We start from the raw sequence: 23,006 nt of genomic DNA, 5'->3' as shown, positions 1-23,006 counted from the left end.
CACTGAGGCCCCCTTCATAAAGGTGCTTCAGAGAGTAGGGCAAGAGGTCGTGGGGAGAGCTTCACAGTTAAAACCCAAGTCATGGGAAAGAAATATCCTGGGCATTGGGCCTGGCAGCCTCTGAGTGGCTCTGCCCGGAAGTTAGATTGAGAAAGAGGCCTGAGGGGAGGCTACAAAGCCTGTTAGCCAGCCCAGCCAGCTGCGGCTGCCGGGAAAGCACGGGATGCAAGTCCAGGCCAACGGCACTGAACTGACTCAGCCCTCCCCAGCCCAGCCCAGCCCCAGCTGGCACCTGCTATGTGGGCTCTGATGCCCTTGTTGGTGCCTGGCAACAAGCCAGCAGGGCCAGACACGGCCTCCAGACATCAGCCCAAACCAGCCTGGACCTGCTGCCCTCGCCCACTCCCACCTATTGTAGGATCTGCTTCCGCCCCTCCCCCCCCAAAGCAGCAGCAGCAAATGAGCAAGAGTTCAGCTCTGGTCAGGGACCAAGTGTGAGCCCTCAAGTCTATGGACAGTCAGCTGGTGGGATGGAAAGAGGGGTGAAGGCACCCTATTCTGCTTCCAGCCTCTGGATGCCTCCCGGCCTTCATGCTCCACTGGGGTGCAGCTAGAGGGGGGCTTGGTGGCTGGGGCTGTTGGGTATCTGCTGCTGAGCAGGTGGGTGGCGTGGTCCTGCCTCTGTCATGCTAGAGGGATTTCTATATGAATGTAAACGTTAAGAGGGTTATGAGGTATGGGTGTTAGTTGGGGCGCCCCCACCTCCTCCACCCCACTCAGGGGCCTGAGAATCACTGTAAACTAGTGCCTGGGGCCCTCCCTTCGTCAGGTTTGTGGGGCCAGGGGACCTGAACTTGAGGCCCGGTCGGTCTGTCCCCCTCCATGGGACTTGGGCAAGTCACTCAGCATTGCCATTGGCTGATAATGAACAGTACAGTCCGGTATTTTTGCTTCCTGTCCCATAAAAACAAAGGCCCATGGATAGCCTTTTAACCTGCAGTACAGTTGTTGATTGGAAACGATATTTTATAAATAAGGCCATGAGATTTCTTTGTGCAGCTCCAATCCTCCCAAGGAGGCTGGAAGCCACAGGCAGGGGGCACCTGGCGAGCATGCTGTGGACTGTGCGTGGGCTCCTGTCTTAAGTGCAGGCTTCTAAGGACGCTCAGCATGAGGAATGGGCTGGGGGGCCCAGCATGCAGGGAGCTCCCCAATGTGGCATTTGCAACATGCTGCACAGCTGCTCTGCGGCAGAGCAGTTTCTTAAAAAAAAACAAAATGTACAGATACCATAAAAGCTTCATAAACAATAAGTACAGATTAGGTGAGATGTTCAAAGATATGCGTATAATTATTAAAACTCTATTTTTTCCATTTCCCCTGCTGGTGGTGTTTGTTTGGGGATCACCTGACAGCTCAGCTTTTCACTTAAAATATTTAACATTTATACCTTAGTTTTTTATCTTAAAAAAAAAAAAGAGATGTATCATCCTGCCTGGCCTCTTTCCTTCTAGGGGCAGATGAGAAGGTTGAGATGGTGGATGGAGGTGAACACAGCCCATAGAAAGTAAGAGCAGAGGTCCTTTCATGAGCACTTACTATGTCCCAGGCATTGGGCCACACACCCAACACATATGATCTCAGGCACTCCTTACAACCACCCTGTAAGGTAGGTACCATTATTATCCCCACTTTGTAGACGAGGAAACAGACCCAGAGAGGGGTAGTCACTTGCCCTAGGTGACATAATTGGTGGCAGAGCCAGTTCTTGAGTTTGGGAGCAGGAGCCCTAAGCTCCTACTTGGAGGTTAGCCTAGCCTTGCCTCTCCAGGCTGCCTTTGGCCCTGCTCTGCTCTGCAGTTCTGGGTCTAGAACAAGGCAATCTCTGGGAGGACAGAGCTGAAGCCGAGCGCCCAAGGGCTCCCCCACACCCCCCCACACCCCAGCTCCCCTGGAAGCCATCTTCTCAGCCAGGTGCCTTTTCATCCTTGTCTCAGGTCACAGAAAAGGGGAACAGGCCCCATGCCCAGTACCACCCCCTCCCTGCACCCCAGTCTCAGGACTCCAGGCCGTTTCCCATTTCTGCTTCCCACTTTCCCCCACCCCTGCCCGTGGCCATGGCCTCCTCCTCTCAAGGGCCTCAGGAAGGATGCCTCTGCCTCCTCTCGGTGGAGCTCGGCAGGTCTGAGGCACACACCTCTGACCTTCCATCCTCTAAAGGCCAGCTCAACCCCCAAGTACAACGCCACCTCTTTAAGGGGCTCACATTATATTTTATTGATGTGTTCATGGAGGCAAGGACTTTCCACTTCAAATGTTAACATTACACACACCCACCACCCCATGTGGAAGGGTGAGACGATGCCAAGTGTGGAGGTTGGGGGAGCAGAGGATGGGGTCAACACAGTCCATGGACCCCTGGCAGGGGCGATGAGATTGGTGAACTAGGGGACAAAAGGAGGTTAAAAAGCATCTTGCTTATTACTAACATGAAGCCTCATGCCAGGCAAGAGAGCATGGGTAAGGCCTCATTGGCTTAGAGGAGGGGCCCTTGGAGGGCAGGCACACAGTGCCCAACTAGCCAGCCAAGGCCGGCACCCCAGGGACGGGGCGGAGGTGGGGAGCCTGTGCAGAGGGCCTCCAGCCTCTGCTCCCCCGCCTCCCTCCCCGCCCTGAGAGAAAGGAGGGTTTGGGCTTCAGCCACGGACCACGGCCGTTACCGGCAGCGTCTCCTTAAACTACAGATACAATGTGCATCAACAGGGTGATCGCTTCTGACCCACTTGGGCAGATGGCTAGAGGTGCCAAACGGGCCAGAACCAATCCTACAGTATCACTGGTTTGTGGGTTCCCTTCCCTACTTTAATCCTCCCTCTGTCTAGCCTCCAGGGTGGGCCTCAGGGCTGGGAATGGGTTGCTCGATAGCCCACAGCCCAACCTGACAGGCCTCGGAGGGCTGACAGGGCTGCCTACTCACTGAGGTGCTGGTTCTTGTAGGAGAGTATCTCCGCAGCCAGCTGCTGGGGGTCCAGGAGCTGCGGGAAGCGCCCCATCACGGCCTCTACCAGGCGTGGGGGGAAGACACCACACAGTTTGGTGTACACACTGGCTCGCTCCTTGGCCAGGCTGCCTGCCCCACCCCACGGGCCCCTGTCAGCCCCTGGGCCTGGCACCTGGGGCTCCTGGAGCACTGGGGTGGGTGGGGGAAGCTGGTACGGCTCAGACCAGTACTCTCGAGGTGGAAAGGCGGCTGGTGAGGGTGCATAGTCAGCAGGGACACTGAAGTGGCCAGCACCCACGGCCCGTCCGAAGGCAGAGAAGGCTGGAGTGGCCGGGAGCTCAGCCCCGTAGGGGCTGTAGCCAGCATAAGGGCCTCGAGGTGGGCCCGGCTCACCAGGGCTTCCCCCTCGACTCCCCCAGAGTTCTGGCATCAGGTTCTCCAGGGAGCCAATGCCCGAGTCCAGGCAGTCCTGGGAGGTGTACGGGAGAGAATCCAGGGTCTGTGAAAACCAGTCCGTGAGCCCAAAGCTGCTGCCACTGCCCCCACTCGGTGGGAGGCTCCTCCCTGCAGTCGTGGGGGCCACGGTCTGGGTCAGACCCTCTTGGTGGGGCCCCAGGGATGCCTGGGCTCCTAGCTTCTTTCCTTCTAGGCTGCACTGCTCACGCTCTGTAGGCTGAGAGCCAGGCTGAGATGGAGGTGAAGGCTGCCGGCCACTTCTGTCCTTGCCCGCGGCCCTCGGGGGCGAGAGGAGGGCATTGGCACGCAGCTCGTCAGCCACTGAGCGCTGGGGGCGGCTTGGCCGCTCTGGATGGAAGAACCGGCACTTGATCCCGTAGGTGCACTTCCTCCCTGGAAGAGAAGGAAGGGGGATTGTAAGCAGGGGAGCTGCAGAACCAGGGGTGGCACAGAAAACTTGGGGTTAAGTGGTCCCCAAGAGGAAGAATCTAGGGCACAGGTCAACTTAGGTGAGAGGAAAGGGAAGGAGCGAGAAAGGCAGTGGAGGGTAGAGCGGGTCTCTTACCGTAGGGACATGGCTGCTTCCTGTGCTCGGCCGTGAGTGGCTTCTTACGCAAGAAGTTGTCCAGGCTTGGCCCGTGACGGCCCAAAGGGTCATCGGGGGGCATGAACCTGAAGAGCAGGTGGGAGACATGAGAACTTCCAAGTGCAGGTAAGGGGCAGGACAGCAAGCCTCCCTCGGGAGGCTAGGGGAGCAGCTCTGGAAGCTGGTGCCCATCCAGCAGGACGTGCCTGGGTTCCGGGTGGGACTGCCCCAAGGGAGGGGAGGAGAGCCCAGTCGAGGGCTATACGTAGCTGTGGGCGACTTTAGAGCAATCCTTGTTGCTGGGAGCTGAGGCGGTAGGGAGGCCAGCAACCTTAAAATCTGACTCTAATGCTATATCCACTGGCCTCTGGTCGGAGAGTCAGTGCTGGGAACCAGGGAGGCTTTCTTGGAACCACTGACCACATCCTGTTACAAACGCTGCTGCTCCATTCCCCAAAGCAAAACTCTACCCCGGCCTGGTCCCAGCCTGACTCTTCTTATGTGGAGCCATGTCCCTCTCACTCCCAAAGCTGCCTGGATCCAAGGCCACTGCCGCCCAGCAGAGCTCCCCCAGCCCCAGCCCGCCCCAGGGCACCTCTGGTTTCCCCTCAGGACTCAAAGGCCATCAGCCCGCCCCCCACCCCCTCGGGAACTCACTTGTCATTGACGAAGGAGTACATGAGCAGCCGCTCCTCGATGAAGCGCTTCCACTCCTGCCGCTCACCCTGGAGGTCCCGGTACGTGTCGTTGGAGACCACCACCCCGTCGGACTCGAAGGCCAGCTTCACGATGAAGCGGTCGTCGTAGCACACCACCCGCTTGCCACCAACACGCCGCGACGGCGTGAACACCAGGATCTTCTTCTTCTCCAGTTCCCGCAGGATGTGCTGGTCTGGGAGGTGGCAGGGGCACAGGTCAGGGCCCAGCCTGGATCCAGGGCCAGGCCTGTAGGGCTCCCTAACCTGGTGGCTGGCACAGCAGCTCCTAGCTCCAGGTGCACGAGGACAGGAAGTGGCTCTGCTGAGGCCACTCCACACCCCAGCCACTCACCTGGGCCTTGCACATAGTTTGCTGCCTGAAAACCAAGAACACCTAAGAACGGACCTGGAGGTCAGCTCAACAAAGGCTCTGGAGCGCAGAGGTGAGCCTTGTCCTTTCCTTCGGGACATCAGGTCTGTTCCTGCCTGTTCACAGGTGGGCTTGGCTTGGTGCTCACCTAGCCGGCCTCACAGGGGTCCATGAATGAGCCCCAGTTTGAGTGGGGCAGGAGACCTGTCTCGGCTCTGTGCCCTGAATAGCCGGGACAAAGCTACCAGAACCCATCCAGAGGGGGACACTTTTCACAGCCAGCCTAGCCCCATGTTTCAAGACTTCTAGGGACACACACTCAGTTTTTTACTCTCAAAGGTTGGGGTTCTTGTTGTAAGAACAATGGTAACAGCTAGCATTTATCAAGGATTTGCTATGTGCCAGGCACTCTTCTAAGCACTTACCATGTATTAACTCATGCGATCCTCATGACAATCCTGTGAGGTTGTCAACTCCCACCCATGTCTGAGGTGAGGGGTACGTGAGGGGTACCTGACTCAGCAAGGTGAGCCAGAGCCAGGATCCAGAGCCCACAGGCTCAGCCACCACACTATGCTGCCTGTGCCACTGGGGATGTGAAGAGCATCCCACCATTAGGTGAGGGAGGTGTCCAGTACTCAGAGGCAGAGGCTGCACAAAGTGACCTCCAGTGGTCACTGTTCAGAGCAGGGATGCTGAGAACAGCACAAAATGGGAAAAAGAAATGCTGGTCCCTGCTTGAGGCCTAGATGTCATTGGTCACACCCAAAGGGTCTTTCCTGGGGAGAATCAGGGCTCCTGGGGCGGCAAGAGCATCCCTGTCCAGAGGTACCATTCACCTGTAATGGGCGCATCAGGCCGAGGCTGCTCCTTCCTCCAGGATGGTACAAATACTGTGATGTCTGTGTGGCCCCGCTCCAGAAACCAGTTTACAGCCAGCAGGATGCCTCGGCAGGAGAAGACCTCCTTGTTCCCATGGCTGGGGGGGGAAAGAAGGGTTGGGGTCAGCCCACGGGGATGGCTCACCTGCTATCCTCTAGAACCGAGCAGGAGGGAGGTCCCACTCTAGCCCCTGCCCTGGCTCAGGCCACCGCCTTCCGGCTGGGGCCCAAGGCTTGCATTCCCTCCTGGTTCTCACAGTGCCTGGGATGGCCAGACCTGGGGCTTTCCCTCATATTCCATCTCCCGACAGTGAGGAAACGCCCAGGAATCTGGCAGCACTCGCTCCCCATGTGGGGGAGGGTCAGGCTGCTTGCAACACACCTGGGGGTGGGGGAAAGGAACAGGAGACTTCTGGTTCCTGCCCCACCCGAGGGTGCTGGGACCAAGGGGACACAGATGTACACATGCAGACTGAGTCACCACCCCTCCCTGGCCTGGGGGTGGGGTTGCGGGAGGCGCCTGCCCCAGCTCACTGAAGAGAAACCAGATTGCTGTGGATTAAAGTTCAGTCCTGCACACACTGGCGGAGCTGGGCTAAGGGGCAGAAGCCACGAGCCCAACCTCTAAGGCAGGCGGGCAACACAGGTGGAGGAGGCTGCCCAGGAGCCTTTCAGTTTGAAAGTGAAAGGATACTGCTTTTCCGCTCAAGACCGCCAGTTCCCCAAAATGCCTGCACTGCCCTGTACTCTCCTCACCACTCTCAGAAAGGCATAACCCGAGGCAGAACGACTGTCTGGACAGGAGACTCAGATAGCAGGAGAGCTGGGACATGGGACATGCCCCTGCCATGGTCTCATGACCAGACCTCACCTCATCCTAATGGGGTCGGATCCAGAAGAAAGCCCTGAGGTGCTGCTGGGTTGCTCTGACTCAGTTTCTCTACCTGAAAAATGGGCCTGGCTGTCTGCAGCCTCCTTAAGAAGGCCCATCTCAGTGGGACAACTTTCCTGTTTGCTTGAGACCAAAGATAGTCCAGCAAAGTGGAGGGTCCCACTGGCTTCCTGGGAGGGTGAGCGGGTGGAGCTCCCAGGTAACACTGAGTATGGTGGAAGGGCTCCAGGACCAGGCTTGGAGGGGGGCTGGAGGCCAGCTGGGGGATCCCTCCCCAGTAGCCCCTGCCCCTCACTAACCCCTCAGTGAACAACTCAGACTCTTATATTTGGCAAATAAAACAGAATAAACGTTACGCAAAAGAGGCAAGTCCATGGCCGACCACATCCTGTGGGTGGCTTGGGGGGTGGGGGGTTTGATAGCTAAAGCCCCAAGAGAAGGTAGAGAGGGAGGTTGGGCGGCTGGGGGGGCACAGAGGCTGTCTGGAGGTGAGGCCAGGGCTCCCAGGTCTGAAGTTCTCTGTAAATTGTAGGGAAGCAAAGTTCAGCCTGGAGGCAGTGCTCACCCCGCCTGCTGGGGCCTCCCGACCAGATGCACAGCGATCAGCCTGCTTACGATAAAAGTTAACATTTACTGAGAGCTCGGAGCCAGGCCCTGATCTGTGTGTTTATAATGACTCATCAGCAAGCTTCTGAGGAGGGTACTATCATTAAAAGGCTCCTTTCCCCTTTATTCAGATGAGAAGAAGGTGGTCCACAGAGGGCAACGAGTTGCCAGCATCATGAAACAGCGATTGTGGAACAGAGATGCAAACCCAGAGCCTGTGCTCACAACCACCATAGCTGCTGACACTCAGACAGGTGGCAACCCTGACGGTGGGGATGGAGTGGGGACTAGCGGGTACCAAGCTCCTATGGGAGGCCAGGTGCATCTCACACCTCCTTGCTTCACCCTTATAAGACTAGCGGCAATGAAGGAAACCAAAGCTCTGCGATTCATCTAAGATCTCCCAGCTAGTGGTAAGAGACAGAACTTGAATCGATGTATGGGACCACTGGATTGTCTTCCTGTTCCCAACAGCAAGATGTGAAGTTTACTTAGGAGAAAAAACGAAAAGCTCCCAAACTTGAATTTGAATAATGTTAAGAGGGAGGGCAGGCTGGGCACAGGAAAAATGATGCATCTGGCCAACTCCTGCTCCTCCATCAGGACCCATGTGAGGCGTCACCACCTCTGAGAGGCTGTCTCTGACCTTCCAGGATGGGTCAAGTTCCTGGTTCGTCCTCGTAATACCCATTGTATGAGAGGGACTAAAATTAGCTGTAGGAGGCCTCCGCACCTGGGAGGACCACGTCTAGTGTTCTGCTTCCCCTATCATATTACTCCCTTCCCTGGGCCTTCTGTCCTGTGTCCCCAAGACCACGAGGGTGTGATCGTCTCTGGCTGGGCTTCCTCTCTCAGGCATGCAGTCCGCACAAGCATCCACCTACCTCCTTCTGTACACATGTGTGTACATGCATATGCCCCATCCTAGGCCAACATCTTCAAGCCCTGGGACTTAGTGGGATGCCAGGGTTTCCAGGGCAGCATTCTGCCTTTGGGCATCAAAAACCTTGGCTGCTCTCAGCTGCCCCAGCCTCCAGAATATTCCCTTGGCAGGTAGTCAGAGCCTTACTCTTGGCAGAAGTAGACCAGATACTGCCCGTCCAGGCCGGGAGTGCCGCCCTACAGCTAACTTTAGTCCTTCTCACTGCAACGGAAGAAGCTCGGCTGGCACAGGAAAACCAGATATCCTCCCACTACCACCACAGTCCTGTTTGCCCAGGTCAGGGCCCCCCAACCTGGCTAACTAGACACTGGTAAGGCACCTGAGTACATAGGAGACTCCTGCTTAGCAGCTCCCACCCTAGGACAGAGGCCAGGGCCAGGCCAGGCTACCCAGGTGAAAAGATCTGCCTGGGCTGGGCCCAGCTAGAGAAAAATTCCCTTAGAAGGAAACAGAGGTGAATTTCCCCACGATTTGCATATGGTGGGGGCTGGCCCGCCTCCCCTGTGGGGGAGGGGGCGGCAAGGCAGGAACACAGTAGCAGCTGAGACAGGAAGTTTGAGGCTGGAATTCCCCTCTTGCTATGGCCCTGAGCTCAGAAACCCCCAGCAGCTCTGCCTCACCCGCCAGCTTCTCCAGTCACCCAGCTTCTCCAGTCACCCCGCCTGGCCTCTACCACCTGCCCCTCCTTCCTCTCAAGCCCCTCCTCCTGCCAGGATACAAACACACACAGCACATGGCTGCCCCAGGGCTCAGCACTCTGGCCAAAACCCCTGGAGGAAGGAGTCACAGACACATCCTGGCTCCTTGCCCAGCCACATGTTGCTGGGGCCTGAGAGGACCCCTAACGCTCAAAGCCCAATTTGTGATCAGCTGCCACTGGCATGTGGGAGCCAGCTTTACCCAACTTTCCACCCAGGCTCAGCCCATTTCAGAGATGGGAATACTGACTTAAAGGTGGCTAAGGTGGGACAGGACCAGCCAGACAGCTCTGACTTGGCCCAGCTGGGCAGGGAGTGGAGGGGTGGAGGGGTAGAGGGGGCCAAGGGCCTTGGGGCCTCAAGCAGCCCACCAGGCAGATCCAGGAGAGCAGCAAGTGAGGGAGCCCTCCAGTCTCTGTGCCTGGAGTCTCTCTGGCCATGCCCACAGGAACTTTTCCTTGTGAATGATCTGCCAGCCCTGACTCACCAGCCCACCTTAGAGGGACTGAGAGAAGCAGGGCTGGAGGGCAGAGCCTGGACTGAACAAGGGTCTGGGCTCCCTGGGGTCAGGAGCAACCCTGGCCCCATCCCACCCCATCCCTGTTAAAGCATGGGGGGAGGGGTACTGGGATTGGGTCCTGGCTCTGGCCCTAGGAAGCTCCCAGAGCCCAGTCCAGCCCACGTGGCTCCAGCCAAATCAGAATGGACCCAAGTCACAGCTCACCTGACGCCAAAGCATCAGGCCACCCGTTTATATCTCCCACACAGAGCTAGGTCCTCGAGGTCACTCTTGGTCACAACTACGAAGGCCTCCATAGCTGGGCCTGCTTCCATGCGAGCCCAAGTCTGAGATAGGCCTCAGAAGCCCCAGCTCCTGAATAACTGTACTCACGACTACTATTACTGCTCCCTGAGCGAGCTCTCTGCAGGCACTGCATTCACTCCTCACAACCGGGGGCTGGGTTGGCCCTGTCTTACAGATGGAGGAGGAACGAAGGCTCAGAGAGGAGGTGACTCCTGGCTCCTCTAAGAGTGAGCGGGAGCCCAGTCTGATTCCTTCCACGGTACTGCCTCATGTCACAGGAGAGAACAGACAGTGCTTGCCCTTGGGGAGAGACAAAGGGCATAAGGGGAGCTCTGGAGACAGAGGACCCGAGTTGGAATCCTTGCTCAACCACTTCCCAGTAGTGTGACCCTGAGCAAGTCTTTGATCCCCCGTCTCATCCCTAAAACATTCCTAGCCATCCTACTTCCAAGGATGACAGGAGCCTCCTGGCACGCAGTAGGGCCTCAATAAGGAGCTTTTCCTCCCTCTAGACTAGTGTGTGAGAAGAGGTCAACTCCTTTCCAAAGTCCCCTCTACCAGAGGTGCAGAGACCCACCATTCCTGGCCACATCTTGGCCACAGAAGTGACACGTACCTCATGGCCACGTTGCTCCCGTCGATGACCACTGGCCTTAGGTCACTGCTCTCCTTGTCCTCCTTTGGGGTTGAGGGTTCCAGGATAGGAGCCTTAGGGGTGCCTCCACCTCGGGGGACCAGAGGGGGCTGAGGGCAGGGGTCTGGTGAGGCCTGGCGCTCCCGCTCAGCTGCTGACCCATGTTTCAACAGCTCACCCAGCACTGTGTTGGTGTCCGCCTGGACCCCCAGCTTCTGCAGGACGCTGTGGATCTCAGCAGATGAGTAGCCCAGCTTCCTGAAGAAGTCCACCTTCATCTGCAGCTCAGTAGTGGCTGCTTCCTCAGCAGGGGGCTCCTGGGCCGACCTGGGGGTACCTTGGTAGCTGTGGCTGTCTTCAAGTTCCCACAGACTCATGGCGGGGGCTGGCTTCCTGGGTGGGCCTCTCTCCACCGGCCACTCACAACTCAGACTGGTGGAAGGCACCTGTCACAGCTCCTTGTAGGACAACCACAGGATTAGGGATGGGGAATGGCTCTCTCCCATCCGCCCCACCTAACAGGATGAGGCAACACTGGTGACACTGTGCAAATCCATCTTCCTGTGCTACCTCTGTTAGTCCTCTCAAAAGTGCTCCCAGCTAGGGATCATCGTTTGCATCGTATAAAGGATGAAACTGAGCCACAGCCACTAAGAACTTGCTCAAGGTCATCCGGCTGTTGGCTGATGACGAAAGGATTTGAACTTAGGAAGTCTAAATCCATCTCTATCCCAAGCTCAGTCCCACAACAACTCTGGGGACCCACAAATCTTGGGAGGTCTCAGAGAACCTCGCCGCACAACCACAGCTGCGGGGCGGGGCGCTGGGATGGAAACCCCGGGCTGGAAGTGCGTTGCGTCTGTGTGTGTGGGGGGGCGGGGGCTTCCCCACTGAGGCCATCGCCTCCGCCTGCCCGTCCTGCTCACGGAGCCAGGCCCAAGAGGCGCAGGGCCGGTGGCCAGATTTCTGGACCGGGGGAGGAGAACTTTCCGGGGAGACCCACAGGCGAGAAAAGTTGCTGGGAAACTCTGGTTGGCCGCCTACCTCGGTGACGCGGAGGCTGTCCCAGCTCCGAGCTCCGGAGCTTGGTCCCCCTTCCCCTAGGTTCCTCCAACTTGGGCTAAGTTGGAAGGGGTCCGAGGATAGGCCAGGCCGGAGAGGATCGGCCCCACGTCCCTCCTCGTCTGGTGTATCCAGCCGGAGCCCTCCCCGCCCCCTCCTCTGCCCGGCCTGAGGCCCTCGCCCTCGCCCTCGCCCCTGCCCCACCGCGCGCAACTCACCCCGCCGTGCGCCGGCCGCAGCAGGTGGCGTCTCCATGGGGCCGAGTCCCAGGAGCAAGGCCCGCGGCGCCTTTATACAGGGCGGTGGGCGGGGAGCTTGCGTTAAGGACCTTGACGCGGAAGCCGGGCAGGGGAGGAAGAGCAATTCGACCCAGGGGGCGGGGCGGCCACCGCCCCTTCCTGCTCCGCCCCACCGTCCGCCCCGCCTTCGGCCTTGCCCCGCCCCTGCCCCGCCCCTGCTTCTGGTCCCGCCCCCGCAGCTGAGGGCTCCGGGCTCCGCCGGGAATAGGGGCGGGGGACCAGGGGAGGCAGCCCCTTCCGTGGGTCTCCAGGCCCTGGCGGCGAGGAGATGAGGAGGGCGGGAGTGCACGGCCCGCATGCGGAAGGTAAGCACAGGCTGAACCAGCCACAACTGACTGAGGTGCGTACATAGATGCAAGGACAGGTACAGCCATGTACGTTCAGATACTTGACAAGTACTCCACGACTGACTAAGGTACAGTCAGAGACGCACTGAGTGAATCAGGTACACAGAGGTTGGTCCACGCACCCTTGGAGGTAGGTTCTTAGTCATAAAGACAGGTACGCTCAGACAGGCACTTTTCAGATGGAGACAGAACACTCAACAGGTACACCATGACTAGAGCAGGTACACAGAATCCCCGAGCTGCACTCAGGACCAGGAGTTTTCTGAAATGAGGACCTTACCAGGATAGAAAGATAGGTACATAGAACTAGCAGATACACAATTAGGAGGCGGAAAACCAGGCAAAGAACGTGCGTTTACACCAGTCACCATGTGAGTTTTCACAGCATGCTGTCTTACACAGCTGTGAAACTCACAGAGGCCACCCACCCCTCCACAAGAATGCTTTTAGGTTCCCAGGTCAACCAGTCATGATCCCACACTGAGCGCAGCACTTTACAATATCTACCCGTGGGCTTAGGTGAGGAAGAAGACAGAGGTTATTATGCCCGTTCTACACTTGAGAAATTCAGAAAAGGCTAATTGCCCCAGCTGGAAAGACTCGGAACCAGGACCAAGAGCTCCCATTCCGGGGCATCAGCTGCCAGCCACCTTTACCACTTTGAAACCACCAGTGACCTAGGGAAGAGGGGAGACTCTTCTGGTGGAAGGGTGAGGCCTGGGACCTGCTTTCAAGTGTGTGTGTGTGTGTGTGTGTGTGTGTGTGTGTGTACAAAGGGAACAGAGAACCCACAAGCTAAACGACCAGTTTTTGGCAGTGCTACCAGCTCACTTTGCAAATGGGGAAACTGAGGCCCAGGGAGCCAAAGCACTCAATACCGACTGTATCCTGTGTGAGCCAATACTTTACTTACATTTTCTCTGCCTTATCATAGGTAGTATCTTGTAAGGTTGGTATTAGTGTTGTACCTAAGAATTGTTTATTGTAAAAGACACCACATAGTCTATTCATGGTTAGCTTAATGGATAATAATAATAATAAAGCATCCATGTATCTATCACCGAACTTAAAAAACAGACCTGTGCCAATGCCTTGGAGGCCCTCTGTGTGCCTCCTCCATTGCATCCTCCTCCCCTCATCCTAAAGAGCCACTTGGCTGAATTTTATTCTAATTGTGCTAATCATTTCCTTGACTTTCTTTTAGTTTTATCACCCTTGTATGAATCCCTAAATAACATTGTTTAGTTTTGCTTTTTATTTGCTTTGTGCAAATGGACTCATTCTATATGATTATGTGACTTCCTTTGTTCATGCAGCATTGTTTTTAAAATCCATTTTCTATTACCTATGTACCTATAATTTATTTACTTTACTATTGAATAATATTCCATTTTAGAATATACCGCTGGTTAGTTATCCATTCTCCTGTTATTGGATGTTGTTTATAGGATGTTTTTGGTTTTTGCTATTACAAAGGGTGTGCTTTGGATATTCTTGTACCTATCTTAATGCAGTTGTAAAGTTGAGGAAACGGCTGCTCAGAAATTCAGAAAGGTGAGGTCACCTGCCCAGGGTCCCGGAACTGGTGGAGCTGGAAATCACACAGCTCTCTCTGAGGCATTCATCTCCACGTTGACACCTGCTTATTCTGAGACCACCCCAAAGAAGGAGGGAGTGTGCATTTCTAGCCGGGTCCTGACGCTCTTCCTCTCGGCTTGCCTGACCCTGTCTAGCCAAGTCCCTGCGTTGTTGCCTGGTCATCTTTAAAGACCCCAGAATGTCCCTTCCTCTGTACCCCCCAGGGACATAACCAACCACCTCCTCACATGCTCACAGCCACTCCTGATCAGTGCTGTGTATGCTGCACCCCTCATCTTCCCAATAGCCCCTTTTAGACTTGAGAAAAACTCCGTGACAGTAGGCATTTATTTATTGTAGTAACTACCTTTAAGATAGGACCAATCTTAAGTAATGAGTCTAGGTTAATAATCGTGATGACAATTCACCCACAGCGATAATGCCTCACATGTATGAAGTACTCACCAGGCGGTGGGCCCTGTGCCAGCACCTTGCAGGCACTCCGTGCCTTTGTATCTGCTTCTTCCCCAGCCCAGGAGTGTCCTCCCTCCCCACTACTGCTTGGCCAATTCTATTCATCTTGTTGATGATGTCACCTCCTCTGAGGCCTGCCGGGACTCTTTAGATGCTGAGTTGCTTCCTCTTCTGTGTTCCCCCAGTGTCCCCATATGCTGGGTTGTGGTTGCCTCCCTGAGACGACCTCTGGGGCCAGGACTGGGCTGGGACTCCGTTAGTGCTCCCAGGCTACATGCTGCCCAGCACTGTGCCAACAGGAGTCTGAGGGACATCGATGAGTCATGCAGCTCCTGTGCCCTCCCAGAGTGAGTGCAGTTGCACTCTCTTCCGGCTCATAAAGGCTGCTCTTGTCCAAGAAGCCAACTCTTATGCAGAACCCATTGCTGCTCCAGGGAACTCCTGCTCCACTTACAGCTGAATTTTGCAAACGTGGGCCCCAATCCCCAGGAGTCCTCTGGATTTCATGGTGCCCAGCCCACACACGCCCCCCTGCCTCTTGCATGCCTGTCTCAGTGGCTGAGCTTGCCAATTTCCTTCCTGGAAACTTCGTGCTCTCCTGCCACCTGCCTGCACCTGGCCAACCTAGATGAGGTCTGCAGAGCTCCAGGACTGGTCACCCCCTGGGTGTGGGGTGGGTGTGGGGGGAAGTCTGGAGAGGGAAAGATTCCAGGAATTAATTACCTTGGCCTTTGGTAGCTCCACTGGATGTCTCTAGGAAGGACGCGGGGCATTAGGGGACCTCTGTAGAAGTCCCCAACTCTTAGCAGAGTGGCTGCAGAGGTTAAATTCAACAAGGTCTCCTGAAAATGGAGAAAGGGCCAAGTCCCTTCTATGTTCCGAGGATCCTGGTATATTTGCCAAAGATTTGTTACAGTAGAGCTACAAACACTGAAGTATGTCTTAAACTGTAATTGAGCAAATTAACTTTTTTAAACATGTAGTCAAATGCAGTGCAATATATTTGGACTATTGACAAGATGATTGAAGGATTTGTTTTTTAAAATTTATTGTTTCCCTGGTGAAAGGGCAGGGGCAGAGAAAAGGTGAGCCTGGAACATCTTGTGGTACCAGAGTTAGGAAGTGCTCAAAACACAAAAAGGATGGGGGGGGGGGTGTCAAAGGGATCCAGGAGCCAAAAGCTCCCAATGGCCAAAACTGCAACAATTAGAGCAATACAATAAATAACGGAATATTCTATTGTAACCCAAAGCATGAAATACATATCTGTGAGTTCCTACATGTAGAAATAAATGATTGAATAACTAACGGTGGGGGGGTGAGGGGCAAAAGAGACAAATCTTCCAAATAGCATAAGTAGATTCTCCCTCCTCCAGCTTAATTATCCCCTCATCTAATAGTAACTTTGCAGTGGAGAAACCTGACAGACATCACCTTGACCAAGTGGTCAAGTTCAGCATCACCCCATAGTAAGTCAAGTGGATATCATGTGATGAGGAGGGCACTTCACTTCTCTGGTATTCTTCCCCCAAACCCATAACCCCAGAGAAAAACATCTGACAAACCCCAGTTGAAGGACATCCTACACAATACTTGCCCGGGTCTCCTCAAAACTGAAAGGGGCATGAAAAGCATGGAAAAGCAGGAACAGTCACAGGCCAGAGGGCGCTAGGAGACATGCTGACAGATGCACTATGGTTTCCTGGATTGGATCGTGGAACAGGAAGAGCATTAATGGAAATGCTGATGAAATTCAAATAAGGTTGGGACTTTAGTTAACAGAGATGTGCCAATGTTGTTTTTATTTTTCGTTTTGACAATGTACCGTGGTGGTGTCACATTGATAACACTAGGGGACACTGAATCTGGGTGAGAGGTACATGGGAACTCCGCTATCTTTGCAACTCTTGTGTAAATTTCAAAATAATGCCACAATTAGAAAGTTTATTTAAAAAATATATAATTTCATGGGCCTTACTGTAGGTGGTATGTTTTGGTAATACGGCCAGACATCTTTCTCCATTTCTCTCTCTCTCTCTCTCTCTCTCTCTCTCGCTATATATATATATATATATATATATATATATATATATATATATATATACACACACACACACACACACACACACACACACATATATCTTGTGACTAAGTGTAATCATTTGGTGATAGCGTCCAAAGTCTAAACTTGGGGACTTTTTGTCTGTGGGGCCCTGGCCAGCTGGGCCTCCTGCTCCCCTCCCCCGTTCAATTCAGCTATTCCTGCTCCCTCTTTTCTGAACCTTAGAAGCTCACATTCTGATATAAATGATAAACATCTAACTATTACTTTGTTTTGTGCACCTAAAACTAATAAAATAAAATAAAAATTTTTTAAATTAAAAAGCAAAAAGAGAAAACAAAGCTCACATTCTGCACTGTTAGGGTGGGAAAGCCCCAGAGAGCTTGATTAGCTTGAAACCTGTGTTTTATTGCTGGGGAGACTGAAAGAGGGAAAGGGACTTGCCTCTCGCCACATCACAAGTTCATTTCGGCAAATCTGAGAATGGGACCATCCAGGCTTTCTCCACCCCAAGCACCCTGGCTCCATGTGCTGCAGACGTGGGGATCAGAAATGCTGGTGACTGACTTAGGGAACTGATAAAGGCAAGACCTGCCTGGAAGGAGGGGTAGGCTCTCAGGTGTCTCCAGGAGAGCACGGTGGCAGTGAGGTTTTCTCTTTGGCACCATTGTGCACTCACTTAATCAGTGAATCCCACCTGGTTTGGAATGTACAGAAGAGGTGGGGTCTGAAGGAAGGCAAAAGGGTAAGTCTGACTGCCCCCCTCCCTCCCCAAAGCCTCTGCTGTGAAGGGGCCAGAGGGAATTCTGCAAAGCCACGAGAGTGTGCAGAGGGGCTGGGTCCCAGTTTTGAGGTTGAACACTCCCTAATCTGTACTGGGGGACACAACTTTGGTGATTTACTGGCCTTCCCTAGGGCTAGGAGAGTGTGGGGCTGGGCTGAGGTGGCCCTGCTACTGAGCATTCTAGAGTGGACATTCATGCCCTCTGGCCTGGGAAGGGGAGGGGCCTGCCCCTGTGCCAGGGCCCCTGCTGCTGTCCCCCTCACTGTGTTCCCACACTGAACTCTAAAGGTCTGGGGCGCCACCATCTCCCCACCTGACTATGGCTCCTTGAAGATGGGTCTCCAGGACAGGATCTGGGACAAATGTCCGTAAATGCTTGGTGAGTCAATACATGAGTTAGCTGGAGTGGTTTCAGGTATGTTTTGCCCTGAGCATCTCTGTTGCATCCCCTTTTCCAAGTCTAGTTCATGGAAGTCTCTGTGTATCTGAAAAGGGCAGTCATAGGCCTAAGAACTCGGGAGCTTGAAATTTACCTGCAGTCTCCAACTGAGCCATCTGTGGAGAATCAGATAAGAATGGAGAACTAGAAACTGTAACGTAGACAACTTGCAACTGAAGTCTAACCACAGTCAGGAGGTTGCTGCTGGCTGGGCTGACATCAGCTCATGTGGTCAGTGTGGCCACCCACAGATGGAGTTGTGTTGTGACCAGCTCACAAGATCCTGGAGGTCACTAGTGTGCACCTCACATGCTGGTCAGAAGTTCCTATGGGCTGTTGGAGATATCATTGGCTGATTAACATGTGATGGGAACCTTAATGGCTGTCTCGACGGTTCCCTTTGCCGGATTCTTCTTTTATACTGGGAATTTCCCAGCCTTGTGATCTGGTCAGAAATGACCCCATTCTAGGGGTGGGTCTTAACTGGCTTAAGCAAATGAGAATATCGACTCCTCCAGGCTATAGTAATTGGTCAGGAAAAGGCACATGACCCAAATCAGGCCAACCAGAGTTAATGAGTCTGAATTCTGGGTCTTTTCTTTGAGCTAACTGGGAAGCAAGTGCTCTGTTTCTTGCCAATCACAAATGAGAAAAGCAAGCAGTGCTAGGAGCTCCTGGAAGTCACCTTGTGACACATCATAGGAAGCAGAGCCAAGAGAATGAGAGAACATACGGCCTTGGTAACAGCTGCTGGATCAAGCCTTGCCTGAAACTATTCCTAGTTCTAGGATTTTGGGCTATGTAAATCCATAAATTCTGTCACAACCAAAAAATCCTTTATGATGGTAACAATAATTACTTAATAATTATTAAGTATATAATAATTACTAAATACAGTTTAGTGGGTAAAGTCTTACAAAATATGGGGTCTTGTGGGGATGGTTTGGAAATAAAGCAAACCCTTAATGGTGAAAGGTCAGCAAACTGCTGATCTAGTTCAAACTTTGCCATTTGGCATGTAGTAAAGCTAATGCCCGGAAAGATCTTGAGATTTGCTAGGGGTTTTATAGCTGCTCAGTAGGGCCTCCTGACTCTCTGTTCATTAATTCTTGATGTTTGATGATAATAATTGGGATGCTTGAATGTCTGTGCATTCCTTGTGAAATCATCACTATGTTTTTCTCTCTTACTTGTTTTTCCAAGAGGCAGAGAAAGAATGGCAATGATTCTCTTCATTTCTCAAATAGGGAGGCAGAGCCCAGAAGTTGGTGGTGGAGGCTAAATGTCCTGAATATCACCTCGCTCCTTACGCTAGCTACCTCTGCCTCCATTAGGAAAAGAGTAAAGATTCGGGGTGTGGCAGGATTCCTTCTTCTGGCCTTCCTTCTCCGCTGCTGAGTGATTAAAGAGGACTTTGAGTTGTAAGGGCCAAGGAAGTAACATGGGCCCTTAGGAAAACAAAGGCTACGAGGCTCAGAGAACACTTAGGATGTTTCAGTTGCCAGAGCCTCCACAAGGGAGACCAACATAGAGCGATGGGGGTCTGTATGCATGGGATTCTGGCCTCGTAATCCATGTGACCTCAGCTCTGATATCTCCTCTCCCCTGCTCCAAAGCCTTTCATGGTTCCTCAACATTTTCAGTAGCCACAGGGGTGACATGCACAGCTGCACAGGTGGTGCACTGCACAACTTGGATTATGATCTATGTGGTGCTCCCTGGAGTTGTGGAGTTCACAGCTTGCACAACCATCCACGGTGAGCCTCAGTTGCATTTCTCAACACGTTTCTCAACATGTTTGGACACTTAAATTGTTTTCACAGCAATTGATGACCTTTTTTTGAACAAAAACATTATTTCATTTTTGCAAGATAAAGGAGACATTTGAGAAAAATGTATTTTATTTTAAATCAGTCTGATCCCAACGATTGTGTTAAAAGCTTGTATTTAATAAGATTTACTATTTTTAAAGGCTGCTTCTGACCCTTTTCCATTTCATAAGTGATGCCTAGTGTTTAATAGAATTTAAATTAATTTTATGAGGAAAAGCAAGATTTATAGACAAATGAATTAAAACCACTTCATCAGGCTTGGATTAGGGACTGAAGGTAGGCTGAAATTATCATTATAGATTGAAATTTAACTACTTGCTAGTTAAAAAATAGATATACTTGCTTTCAGTACATAGGAGTTTAGAATTTTTGCATCTTGTGCTTCATTTTTGTAATTTATGTAGTTTTAAAAACAAATTTTGGGGCAGGCCGGTTAGCTCAGTTGATTAGAGCGGGGTGCTGATAACACCAAGGTTGCCGGTTCGATCCCCACTTGGGCCTCTGTGAGCTGCGCCCTCCTTTTAAAAAAAAAAAAGATATCCCTTTCAATAAGTATAAAAAAACCAAATTTTATGCTTTGTTTCTAAACAAAGAGATAAGAGAGAAGATATCATTTCTTCAAATAACCCATTTCAGGTGTGAATAGCTGTTATTTCCAAAAGATGAAAAGCTAAAATGGCTATATTTTCTCTTTCCAGTGTTGGGTTTTGAAGTACCAGAGACATCTTGATGTTCTACATAAGATTTTTTTTTTTCTTCAACAGGGGATACATAAACAATGTAGAAGATTCAAAAGGTACAGGTGTGTTTATAGTAGCTCCAAAATCTTTTGTTCCACCGTTCTTAAAAGTGATTCTGCTCTCCAGGAACAACTGAAGCTAGCAGTTTCTTATGTATCTTTCCAGATAGAATCTATGCTGCTACAAGCAAATATTTGCACATACATATTCTGCTTTGTTTTTCTTTATTTTAATGCAAACGAGGCCCTCTATAAACCAACAGTACCTTGCTTTTCTCAGTTCATAATAAACCTTTGAGATAATTCTAATCAGTACATGTTATACTGCCTCATTACTGAAAGATACTCAGCTGAAAAATATTCTATGTCCCATCATTTATTTAGGCCATTTTTGACTGATAGACATTTGAGGTGTTTCCAGTCTGTAGCTAATTACAAACAATGCCGCAGTGTAGACCTGGGACTACTCACCACTTTGCAACTGTGCAAATACATAGTAGGATAAACTCGTCTTCCTGAGTCAAAGGGTGTATTAGTTCACTAGGGCTGCCGTAACTTAGTACCACAAAGTGGGTGGTTAGGCAACAGAACTTTATTATTTCACAGTTCTGGAGGCTGGAAGTCTGAGATCAAGGTATGGGCAGAGTTGGTTCCTTCTGAGAGCTGGGAGGGAGAATTTTGTTCCAGGCTGCTCCCACGGCTTCTCGTGGTTTGCTGGCAATTTTTGGTGTTCCTTGGCCATTAGACGCGTCACACCATCTTTGCCTTGATTTTCACATGGTGTACTTCCTGTGTGTGTGTGTCTGTGTCCTAATTTCCCCTTTTAAGGATACCAGTCATATTGGATTAGAGGCCCACCCTACTCCTGTATGACCTCTTCTTAACTAATTATATCTGCAATGACCTTATTTCCAAATAAAGTTACATTCTGAGGTACTGAGGGTTAGGACTTCAATATATGAATTTTTTTTTGGGGGGAGGATACAATTCAAACCATAACAAAGAGTATATGAGCATTTACTTTAAGAAAAATAGTGCCAAATTGCTCTTCATAGAAACTGTGCCATTACCTTCCCACAAGCAATGATGAAAGTATCCTATGTCACCATGTCTTTGCCAGCACATTGGGCCATCAGGCATTTTGATCTTTGCCATTTTAGGAGATGACAAATGGTTAACTCATTGTAGTCCAACTGGTATTTCACTTTTTTCATATATTTAAGACTGATTTGCATTGTTTTTGTGACCATTTATTCACATCTTTTGCCTATTTTTCTATTAAATTATCGGTCTTTTATCCTGTTGATTTGTAGGATGTCTGAAGATTAGGGAAATTAGTGCTTTGTAATATATTTCAAATATTTTCTTTTCCTGTTAGTCAATTGCTTCTTGACTTGTCTATGAATTTCTTTTTTCTTTTTTTTTCTTTCCTACCCAGGGAAAACAATTCAATTTTGTGTAGACAAACAGATCATTCTCTTTATGGCTTTGGGGGTTTTCTGTGCTACATAAGAAGGACTTCTGTACTCTAAGATTATGACACAAATTCTTCCATTGTTTTCTAACACATAGATGGTTTCATTTTTTTATATACAGTTTTTTGTATCCATTGGAATTAATTTTGGCATAGGTGTAAGGTAGGGACCCAATTTAATTATCCTGGTAGATACATGGTGGTCCCAATGGCATTTATCAAGTACGTGTGAGATTGATCAGATGTAAGTAGGGTGTAGATATGAGGAATTTGCAGAAATATTTTCATTAAAATTTTTTTCCTATTAAGTTGTATTTCAGAACCATTTTTTTGTTAGAATTTATGTTTTTAACCAGTGATACAGTATGAGGATAGACTATAAATTTGTTATTATAATAAAAATAATTTAAAACTGGCAATTTAAAATAGGCAAAACTATCCCAGGGGCTGGTAGTGTTCAGCTGAGTAATAAAAGGTCTGATCACTTTGAATCCCCATTTGATAAGCATTGAGTCTCTTAAACAGTTCCCTTTAAAAAATTAGTATTTATTAATTGATTACAATATAGAAGTAGAAACAGATGGTAGTACTGCATTTAGAGACATGAATCCCCTGGGAAAACTCGTTGACCCTCTTGGGGTTCACTTGAAAGGTTAAGAGTTTGAATCCTGACTTTTTCACCTTCCAGTCCTGCTTCCTTGGGTAACTTGCTTGACCTCTCTGTGCCACATTATTAGATCCACACTAATGTGATCTCATCACATTTTTCTTTAGCCCCAAACTAATGTGATCTCAGGCTGCATCTATAGAGGTATAGGGTTAGGGATGAGGGAGGTGATTGCTGGAGAGTTGTATTCAGTTCTGGTTGCCATACTTTTGAGGGGACAGGGAAAGACCAGAGTCCAATTTGCAGAGGGCAAAGAATAGTGAGGACTTGGGGAAACTAACCTTGGAGAATAGAGACTCAGAGGGGCAGAGGCAGGAGCAATAGTATAACCCTGCCTGGCTCCAAGAGCCAAATTGGGACCCGTGGAGATAACAAGGGGCTGAGCACCAACTTGGACTGCCAGAACATTCCCACAACGAAAAAGATTACGTTCAGAGGTAGTGAACACCCCGTCACCAATGGTATGCAAGTAGAGTGAGGAAAGGTTCCTGCTTTGGGCTCTCAGATTGTTTCAACAAAAATACTAGATCCTACTGATAAAAATCCATATATACACATGTTATAGTCAACAAATATGCAATCTACATTTCCCCTATTTTAAGGTATACTTTTTTAAAAAAATGAATATTACTTTAATTGGTGCTGTCTTACAATCGATGTGTACTCTTAACGCATCCTT

General features: G+C 51.2%; 1 protein-coding gene and 1 long non-coding RNA gene across 6 annotated transcripts in view; one reads left to right on the top strand and one right to left on the bottom strand.

The window, feature by feature from the left end:
- Positions 1–2,252: 2,252 nt before the first annotated feature.
- Positions 2,253–11,989, bottom strand: ZC3H12A (zinc finger CCCH-type containing 12A). Its single transcript, XM_019726547.3, has 6 exons — positions 11,851–11,989; positions 10,553–11,028; positions 5,951–6,090; positions 4,701–4,935; positions 4,023–4,129; positions 2,253–3,850 (listed from the first exon to the last, which is right to left on the bottom strand). Exons 2-6 carry the CDS (start codon positions 10,945–10,947, stop codon positions 2,970–2,972), a joined length of 1,758 nt encoding a protein of 585 aa, XP_019582106.1. The 5' UTR covers positions 10,948–11,028; positions 11,851–11,989; the 3' UTR covers positions 2,253–2,969.
- A 112-nt stretch (positions 11,990–12,101) lies between these two features.
- Positions 12,102–23,006, top strand: part of LOC109444847 (uncharacterized) — a 34,409-nt gene continuing 23,504 nt past the window's right edge. For all 5 annotated transcript variants that reach the window (XR_012497137.2, XR_016018608.1, XR_016018609.1 and 2 more), the window contains exon 1: positions 12,102–12,236. This is a non-coding gene — a long non-coding RNA (uncharacterized LOC109444847). The remainder of the gene's footprint in view (positions 12,237–23,006) is intronic.

The sequence above is a fragment of the Rhinolophus sinicus genome, chromosome 14, assembly GCF_057876585.1.
Source record: "Rhinolophus sinicus isolate RSI-liver-muscle chromosome 14, RSI-T2T, whole genome shotgun sequence".
In the NCBI taxonomy this organism is placed as follows: Eukaryota; Metazoa; Chordata; class Mammalia; order Chiroptera; family Rhinolophidae; genus Rhinolophus; species Rhinolophus sinicus.
This window is presented reverse-complemented; position numbering and strand designations above follow the sequence as displayed.

What these genes read in the sequence shown, in the direction of transcription:
- ZC3H12A (XM_019726547.3), bottom strand. Translation starts at nt 10,947, where the DNA reads ATGAGTCTGTGGGAACTTGAAGACAGCCACAGCTACCAAGGTACCCCC. An exon ending in TACTCCTTCGTCAATGACAA is followed by an intron (nt 4,130 to 4,700) that starts GTGAGTTCCCGA and finishes CCTGCTCTTCAG; the next exon opens with GTTCATGCCCCCCGATGACC. An exon ending in GAAGCAGCCATGTCCCTACG is followed by an intron (nt 3,851 to 4,022) that starts GTAAGAGACCCG and finishes CTTCTCTTCCAG; the next exon opens with GGAGGAAGTGCACCTACGGG.